Source organism: Centruroides sculpturatus, unplaced genomic scaffold (genome assembly GCF_000671375.1).
Source record: "Centruroides sculpturatus isolate CEXI.00-Female unplaced genomic scaffold, Cexi_2.0 scaffold364, whole genome shotgun sequence".
NCBI classification, from domain to species: Eukaryota; Metazoa; Arthropoda; class Arachnida; order Scorpiones; family Buthidae; genus Centruroides; species Centruroides sculpturatus.
Genome location: NW_019384799.1, coordinates 343,899 through 354,338, shown reverse-complemented (window position 1 = coordinate 354,338; position 10,440 = coordinate 343,899). Strand labels below are relative to the sequence as shown.

Below are 10,440 nucleotides of genomic sequence, written 5' to 3'. Positions count from 1 at the left end.
CGATTTCTGATATTATTTTTCTGCGAAAACTTCGTTGACCTTTGGAGACATCATTAATATAAATAATTTTTATGGCCGTTAAATAAGAAATGTTTCTTTCACAAGAAATGTATAAAATTACAGTACTAAACAGACGATAGGTCGCCTAACTCGCCGTAGCGTGACGCTAGACGGCGAAAAATATATATTTAATTATAATAAAGTTACAATAAATTAAGTTAATATATAATTATATATACAGTACCTAATTTATATATAATTAATATATAATTATATGTACAGTACCTAATTTATATATAATTTATATAATACTGTCCAGACGATAGAAATCTCTCCGTAGCGTGGCGCTACGGACGGCGGGTAAGTAGTTCGGCTGCCCGATGACGTTTTACGTATTATAGGAGTTATTTTTACCGTTGTTTACGGATAATGCCACAATTTTTATAGGAATCATAACTATAGGAAACGGTTTTATAGGGGGATCTACTGTATTTTTATTATTAAATCTATAAAGGCATTCAGTAATAAATAACATTTATAATTGTCTGAATATTTATTAAAATTTTTTAAGAGAAATTCAAACTGGATTAAAGCAGTTGAAATTAAAGATCAACGTTTTTTGGGAGAAGAATAATTACAAACTACATTAAAAATAACATATGGAAGAATAAAAACAAAAAAATTAAAATGGCTTAATTGGCATGAATAAGGGAAAAATTATTATAAAATATTGATTTAATTGTTTTAAATGTAGAAAATTTTTAATGTTGAAAAATTATGTAATTATTACATTTCTTGAACTTAAAGTTTGATTTCTAATTTTCAATGAATTTCATTTTATCTTTATTTTGAAAATATCTTTTTTCTTTAGATCAGGTCAGTTTACAGTGCGTATGTCAAGGGACACTTATAATTTTCTTAAACGCCATGTTCAAGATAAGAAAAACACTGTTTTGCAAAATATAATTCAGGAGCATCTTTATTTAGATGGTAAGTTAATTTCTTATCTTAAAACAGTATAATAAAATTCTTAATATACAATTCATGGCTCTAACTATTAGACAACTTCACTCACAGATGTATTTACCTTTGAACATACATGCTTCATTTAAACAAACGCAGTATTGTTTAATACTTAATACTTAACTTGTTAAATACTTCTTTATTATGAAAATATATTATCGTAGCTTTATAATAATTGAAAAGAATTTACTAGGGCTGGGACAAGGTTGAGGTGAACACTTGCCTCAGGTGAGCAACTAGAAGGGACATGTATGAAAAATAAAAAAATGAATTAAAGCTAGCTGATATGCTCAGCACATAACTCTACCAATATACTAAATATTTCACATTAAAGTACAACATAGCTGATCTGTCTCATGTGCTGAAATTCTCAAAATTTTCACAGTCTTACATATCAACTATACTCTTGCTATATAAAACACTGCATCATAGGCTGATTGTCCGTCATGTTCTAGCTTTGCTTATGAGCATTATTTTGTATTATATTTAGAATTACTGTGTGCTTTAGTCATTTCTAATCATAATTAATGATTTAATACTATGTATTAAATCATTAATTAATTACTGTATTAATTAATTATTCATTAATTATGCATATGGAAGTTCAATAAAAGAATAATAAAGAAAAAACCTGATTTAACAACAGCCAATCTTATTTTTAATTATTTAATAAAATAAAATAAAAGTAAAATTTATTATACTCTTAGGAAATCACGTTCAATTTGAAATTCATTCTAAAATCAAACACAAAAAATACTTCTTTTTTAATTTTTTATTGTACACATGATGTGAACAAATGTGTAAAATTATTAGATACATATTTCAGAAACACACTTGTAGAAAAACTGGAAAAATATCAATAACTCTGTATGGAAATATGCTGGAAAAGTATAGGCGTAGAGTTCTTGATATTAGATACACACACATTAAAAACAAATACATAAACATTGAAGAAAGCTTTATCAATTTTTCAGAAACAAAAGAAAAATTAGTATTGATTTAGCTGGAAAAATTGTTTATAAATTAGAAAAGAATGGTCTCAACATTCAAAATGTTTGACATCAAGAATATTATAATGAGGCAAACATGACAGGAGTATACAGTAATACCTCGACTTATGCTACCCCAACTTACGTGAACCTGGAGTTACGCGATTTTCTAATCTTGTTGATTTGTCTTTTGTTTGAGCGCCATGCAATTCTCAATTACTCACTCCCCCCACACTATTGTTCAGCTTACATGTTTGGACGTGTCGCGCGGAATCGACGCATAGCTACAATTTATTTTGTGTTATTTATTTCTGTGTTTGTTATATCTACAGAGACTTGAGATACTCTATGTGGTGATTTCTTGTAACTGTGAACGAATCAAAAGACAAGATAAGATTAACGAGAACATTTAATAGCTTATATAAAACTGACTTGGATTTTACACAAATTGCGAAATTATACCCCAACTTATGCAAATTCGACTTACACAGTTATCGCTCAGTCCCACCTACCGCGAAGTTCGGGGTATTACTGTACAATGATGTACAACCCAAAGCCCTATGTGTTAATACTAAACCAAATGATCATCGTAATTAATTGGGCTATTTTTTGCTGCATTTAATTAGATTGTATATTCTAATTAATAGTAAAATTTTACAAATTATAACAGTTATTTGTTTCATTTGATGTATACTTGATCTCTGCCTTATTATTCATCAGTAATGTATTCTTTGATTTATTTTGATAATGTAATCTAATTATAAGTAATGAATATTTTTTATTTATTTTAATAGTATATGAAGGAATAACAAGAGCTAAAGTTCAAGTTGACAGCACTGCTGGAGCAGTATTGGGAGAAGCTGCAAGACAAGGTAAGTTTATTTGAACTTTAATTATTGATATAAAAAAGATATTTTTATACAGATTTTTAAGTGATTACTATTAATGTATTATTTTTAACTGTTTGCATGCCTCTTTTGATTAAAAAATATTTATAAAAATAGAAAATATTCATAATTGTTTTTGAAGATACAATAAACACACACTAACTTGAACTATTATAGATAGTGAAGGTTGTCCAAGTTTATGAAAATCCAAATTAGCAGGGTGTTTTCTCCAACATAGTGGAAAAGAAGAGGGTGGATATACAGTAATTTATTACAATCAATTCTTTACAGAAACTTTACTGAGCTTTAGTAGGTTATACTGCTGAATTCATTATTACAGGAAATGAGCTCAAAAAATTTCACAAAAGTACAACACACAGTAATGTAGAGTTTTTAGTAACTTATCAACTATAGTAATATGATGTATGGTATTGCAAAGACTTTTAGATATTGAAAACAGTTATTAATTATAATTTTTCTATTGTGAAGAAATTTTAAATTGCTATATAATTTTTTGAAAAAATTTGCCACTGTTATGCAAAATCCAAGTTGTCAGGGAATTTACTGTATTCTAATGCAATTAATCATTCATTATGAATCTTTTAGTTTTTACTAATATTATCTGAAGTTTTCAATAAAATCATTTAAAGCATTTGATTTAAAAAATTGTATAAATATAAAATACTAGCTTACCCATTGCACATTGCTGCAATCTCAGAAGAAACGAAATTCAAGCAAACTCATTATAATAAAATTTAATTTACATTTTATCATTTTTATTGAAACTTATTATTATTATTCATTTTCATCGGGAAAACATTTCAAAGTGTCATTTAAATTCTATTTATTTATTTTGTTTTTCTGTCTTGTGCATACACGAATAAATCAGAAGGTTTTCCGATGCGTGAGCTGGCCACATACAATTGTCCATGTGAGAAGCATGGATTCTCCAAATCTAGCCCACACACTTGCAACGATTGTCAGAAGTACAATATTCCCCATTTTTATATATTTTTTTTTAATCCTTTACAATTTTAATTATTTAATTGCTCCTTCCTCTTGTCCTTGGCATGTTGTGAAATTTCTGATAGTTGGATAATAAACCATTTTATTGTACTTTGTCTTTTTAAATTGTTTTGAGTTGATATTAAAATTTGGAAAAGAGGGGATTCCTAGATTGGCAAAATAGGCAAATTTCCTCCTACAACTTCGGTTTTTGTTCGGGATACAGTTAAGGTTTTAACAAAGTTCGAGCGAATACATAATTAGCAAAAAATAGTTGAAATAAAGTGATTAAACAAAAATTATTACAAATATCGTAAATAACAGTTCACAAATGCATATATAGAGATATTTTTTGGAGGGGGAAATGGTCTTCACAATTTGAAATTGATCGAACTCATGATGAAATGCTCATATACACTTGCGCCATCTATTGTAGGATAAATGTACTATGCCAGAAACCTTCGCGGAAGTGTATTAAAAAACTTCCCAAAGTTTCATGGCAATCGGATAAACGATGTGGTAATGCATGAAGGACATACAGACAGACAGCTATACGTTCATTTTTATATATATAGATAAATTATGAAAAAATTAAGTTTTATTTTATATTTTTAGAAATTCAGTGTTAATGTATTAATTTACAACTGAAATATTCATAAGTAAAATATCACAGAATATTTTTATTTTTAGAAATAATTAGTATTACAAAGTCAAAAGGCTTAATTATTTTATGATAGACTTACTAAAATTGGGATTATTTATATTCTTAGATATGCAGCAAATATTCTTAAAAAAAAGACAAACTATCTGAATTATTGACATGGAATTTATATTTACTAGGAATTAAATTTAATTTATTGATAGAATATCTTGTAACAATTCAGTTTTTATTTTTACAATGATTAATTCTAAACATTTCTTAATTTTAATTAGCCAATAAAGCAAAGGTTTATTATGGATTATTAAAAGAACCAGAGCTTCATATTCCATTAGAGGAAGATGAAGAATCAGGTGAAGGAGAAGATAAACCAAAGGTAGTATCAAATTTAAATAAAATAACCATATAATAATCTAGTAATGTGTATTATAACAGATTATATATATAGAGAATACTTTGAATAATACTTTTATTTGCAAGGCCTTTCTCAAATGTTTTTTAAATGAAAATTAAGTTATATAATTTTAGATGCCAAAATATTTTAATTAAAACTCCTTAAGCCCCAAGCCTGAGATATCTTGGGCAAGTTACATAGCGTTACGAAAAACTCAGTCATTAAGGCCACTTTTGAAATTTTTTTTTTGAATTTTTAGAATGTTTTTCAGGTCTCCAAATTTTTTAAAAATTTTTACCCGCGCGAAAAAATTTTATCGCGATTTTAATCAGCCTTTAATGACACGTGATTAACGCTTAATTGTTTTTTAATGGGATTTTTTAATCAAATTTAATTAATCGTTCTAAAGTTGTAGTGCACGGATTTTACTTCGGTAAAGTTATTTAAAGCTACTTTCTGATATCAAAAACGACCTCCAATAGTTTTTTAATTTTTTTAATTAATAGATTTTATTATAAATAAATTTAATTAAGTCGGGGGGTCAGAAATCACAATAAAAATTTTAATTTTTTAAAAATATTTAAAAATTAAAATTTTTATAGCGATTTCCGACCCCCTCTCCGACTTAATTAAACTTATAATATAAATTTACGCCAACTAGTATTCACCCTACTATAAATATATACTCATAAACAGAAAAAATTATGCACCAAGAAGGCATTGGAATCAAATAAAACTTTATTAGTATGAAAATAATGACAATAGTATTGATTATAATATCATAGCAAAGAGGCAGTTGAACAACATTACAATTTAATTAAAAGAACCTTTAGTATATTATAGGACTTCCTCTTGCCTGGATACAAGTAATGATACGGTTGGACATGAAAGCATACTGGCATTATATGCTATCTTGGCAACAGATTTGGCCATAGATGTTGCAATTGCTTCTACAGATCTCTCTCACTCTTTGATAGTTGAAGCTGGTGTCCCATCTGGTCTCACAAATGCCTGATGGGCAACAAGCACAAAGTTTGAGAAAACCAAGGAAGTGAGGAAACATGATGAAAACATTCCTGGGAAATCTTGGCTGTGTGGCTGCATATTATATTGCTGGAAAATGGCTGTTTGCAATCCTACCATGAAAAACAACATATGAGGGTGCAAGATATTCTGAATGTATCATTGTTCTGTCAGTGTCCCTTGCACTACTACTAGGGAAATGTACAGTATTGTTACTACTGTCACATGAGATGACTCCCCAGATTGGCACAGTAGTAATAGGGGCTATATATCATTTAACAGTAAAGGTTCCCACCTATACTGTTGAATGGTATACAATATTGAAGTTGTTTTCGGTGGTCCTTCATACTAACATGGTGGTTGCCTATTTATAAACAGAATCTGGATTCTTGACTAAAGATATGCTATCTGATAGTCTGTAGTAGTCCATGCTTCTCTATCATTGTACTACTACAGACAAAGCCAACAATGTTGGGGTGCTTAGCAAAATGCATAATGATCGTTGTGCTTGAAAAGTTGCTTGTCAATGATTTTAGGAAGAGACAAGATTCTGTAGAGAGGTTTTCATCTACCTCTGGATGAGGGACAAAGATTTTCCAGCTGTTCATGCTTGTATCACAATCAGACAATCATTTTTCCTGTGGTCAGTTTGAGGCATCCAGAGCCTGGCCACTGTGTATATGTGCCTTCACATATTTACTGCTGTTAACATCACTTCACAGTAAGGTCAGAACAACCCAGATGGCAGGCAGATTGGTGAAACAGCCATCCTGCTTCTCTCAGCCCAATAATGTAGCTTTTCTTAAATTTTATCAGCTGCAAATAATACATTTGACTGCATCATACAGGCATGCCTGACATTCAAAAACCTCTAATCAACAGGTATATTGAAAGTTCTTAAAATAGTTAGCTTCTGAGAGCCTTTTCATAAGATACTGGAATAGTGAATTTCAGGCATTCTGATGACATTACATGGTATGTAATTGGACCACAGCTGTAATCACTTGCATATCTGTTTTAGACATAGCCATATGCTGAGTTTTTCAGTAATCAGACAATTTATCTGGGTGTGTAATTTTTTTTTATCAATAAGTGAATATTTTTTCTTCAAATAGGACATATTTGAAGATAAAAAAAACAAGTAAAACAGCAAGGCTGTATTTGGGACAAGACTATGTCTTGGAGACTCACTACTAAGTGGAATCACTTTGAGGCTCAAGGTGGGTCTCGTTCTCACTCTCCAATCTTCTTTAGTATCACTGGTTTTGAGCACAATCTTTCAAACTTCACCGGCCACAACCACGAGGTCGTCCATGATGCATTTTTGGTGAAATTAACCTATCCAATTTTTAAATTTCTCAACATTGCATGTCACCCCAGGTTGAATTTTTGTCGATGCCTAACAAAAATAATCCTGGCTATCGTCTGAAATTATTTTTTTATTTTGTACAAACACTATATATATGTATAGAAAAAACAAATTATATTTCAAAAGTTAGTTTTAATATAAAATTATAACGACTAGTGCCATCTACTTTGAAAAAAGGTTCCGATGCTGAAATGAGATAACTCGGGTCAACTGGTCAAGATCAGCTTGTCGCGACCAGAGATATGTCAGGAATAACACGGGACAAGTAAATGGGTTTTTTTCAAAGATTCATTTGTCAAAATTTGATTTCTCATTTCGAACTTCCCAATGCACACATTTGTCAAAATTTTATTTTGCAACATTCACATTTCCAACGAGCAATGCATGCGCAAATCTTGTACTACTGTCTGTTTGTGGAATGTGTCGCTATTTTGAATTTTATTTTGACTCAGTTCTCGGTCCCAAGTACCTACAAGTCTGGTTTTTTTTTATGCACTCATGATTTGGGCACCTAATACTCTGTGCCAAATTGCAACTCCTGACATGTACTCCTTCATACCTCTAAGCTGTTATCCAACAGGCAGTACGATTTTATTAACAAGACATAGTCTTGTCAATAATAGATATATGATGTAGATTAGAAAGGAAAGATTCTGTTGTAATGAAAAAAATTTTAAGCAATGTGAAATGCAGAGATGATGATGATCAGGGGTGGCCAACTTTTGTGTACATAAGATTTACTTTTTATCTTAAAAATGTGTCGCGATTGACTTGTCGTAGGATTAGTCTAAGTGGTGAGGGGGAGGTGTGAAATACATACTATGTTTAGATAGGTAAGAAAAACTACAATTTAATTTAAAACATGAAGAAAAGGTACTTACATTTTAAACAGAAGAAAAATTGAAAATCAATGTTGTCACTTTCAGAGACCACCACTTCACCCTTTTTCTCTCTACTGTGTCCTGACCTACTCTCTCTGTCCCTCTTCCCTCCTTTCTTTTTTTCGGTTTTATGACCCTTTGTCTACATTTCTTATTTCCCTTTTACAACTGTACGCAAATGGATTGCACATGGACCAACAAAACCGCATCTGAGGGAAGACGTGGAGGTCTGATATCACTACAGTTGTATTTGTGCGTTGCATTCAGTTACAAGTGTAACACACTAAGTCAATAACATCATGAGCGATCGACCAAAATTGGCTTCGCGATCAACTTGTTGGCCACCCCTGATGATGATGATATCTTTTTGGATATGATGTGTCAAATTTAACCAATAATAAATTTATTCGTCTTATTATTCTTGAATTATTATATGGCTCAGTTTAATTTGACTGTAATTACTATTAAATTTAGTTTATAAATATCAAGTGCTTATCTAAATCATTAATACTAAGGACAAGCCCCTCTTGGAAATTTTGCATTTCACATTATTTTGTGAATTTTATGCATTTTATTTTAATTATATTGCATTTTTTTGTAAACAGTATTAACTTTACATATATTTATATAGATTAAATAACTAAATATAAAATAATTTTATTAAAAATAGTCAGTAGTAAGTAATAAAAGAAAAAATACTGTAATTTAAAATAATGCCAAGCTAATTAAGAATGATACAATGCTGTTTTAACAGGAAACAAATAAATAATACCACACTAGTATAGCGGCAGGTAGCATGTTTTTGGTCTGCTTTGTAGACCAAAAAACATTCAATGCAAAATTAATTCTGCTGTATATTTGTATATTGGAGCCAATTAATAATAATAAAATATGCTTGAATGATGCTTGAAGTCAATAATTCATACACACTGACATACTATGAAATTGTTAATGCTATACTTTGTAAAATGTGATACTTTGTATAGAATTCATAGTTTTCTGACAACATAATATCTCTTCCAACAAGTCATCTGTATTTTATCTTTCTATAAGAAATGTTTTGTCATTCAAATGTTACATGTTGGTCTGTGAGTCAGTGAAGCTAATATAATTTTTATATATATGTAAATATAGGTTTAACCTTTCAGCAGTGGGTTAATCAGGTATGGTGCTATCCCTATATAATGGAGAATAAAGTGGGAAATTTTTTAAGTATTTTTCCACATGTTTTTTCTCATTACCATTTCGGAAAAATATTTTGTAAACAGTTATGTCTAGTAAAGAAAAATCTTTTTTTATTGTTACATAATTCCTTTTTTTTATGTGAATTTTTTTTTGCGGTAGTTTTTGGCAAAATTTTGCGGATATAGCCGTCGGTCACCAGTGCCACATGATCGCACTTGACGGATATATCCATCGGTCACTGCTGAGTGGTTAAAGTAGGCCTACAGTTTAGGTTGGCAGGGGGGAGAGTGCTGCAGCACCACAGCACTAGCAGAAATTTGAATTTGCCGATTGGAACACTTTCAGTTGATCAGTATTCGGATAACAGATGCTCTACTGTAAATATTTTTTCACACATTCTGAGGGAGACAATCCTGACATATTTTACAGATCTATTTTGTACTTAGAAATGTGCCATGTATGGACATTTCATGCAAAGCAAGTTACTTTTGTCTTGTTTTCCTTGCAAAGTCCAATTTTGGAAGTGTTTTAGGTGGCATCTTTTGATGTAGCTGCATCACTACCATATCTCAGGATTGAAAGAGTTACTAGATGCTGAAATTGCAAATTCCTGTACAACACAACTTACTCTTCAACAACTATCATGAAAGACTGTCAAGAGATCTTAGATCCAGTTATCAACTTGTACATTCTATGTGCATTGATCATAGCCAGATCTAGAATGTTATAGAATACATGTATGGACCAGTGCATGATAATGCACTGGTCCATACCTGTACTGAACTTGTGAATCATTTGATCTATAACATTTACACCACATTTGGTGTCATTGTAGAAGCTGATTATATCAGGTGTTTTCTTTTTTGCTTCCTCATTGACATTTGAATGCATACTGCTAAGAATAAGCATATTCTTTTTGGTTTTTCCTTAGTAAGGGTAATTTCTTCCACCTTGTAAATAACACTGGAATGAAGGGGTGTTTTGCAGTTTTTTTTTTTCAAAGAATGGGACATCCTAAGATTTTCA

At 30.4% G+C, this 10,440-nt stretch overlaps 1 protein-coding gene across 1 annotated transcript in view; it reads left to right on the top strand.

The window, feature by feature from the left end:
* The window catches only part of LOC111629508 (transcription initiation factor TFIID subunit 5-like), a 73,255-nt gene that overhangs the window by 42,920 nt on the left and 19,895 nt on the right, over positions 1-10,440 (top strand). Inside the window, exons 6-8 of the mRNA XM_023373425.1 lie at positions 872-990; positions 2,807-2,884; positions 4,838-4,938. Of these exons, the coding sequence (XP_023229193.1) occupies positions 872-990; positions 2,807-2,884; positions 4,838-4,938 (298 nt within the window). The remainder of the gene's footprint in view (positions 1-871; positions 991-2,806; positions 2,885-4,837; positions 4,939-10,440) is intronic.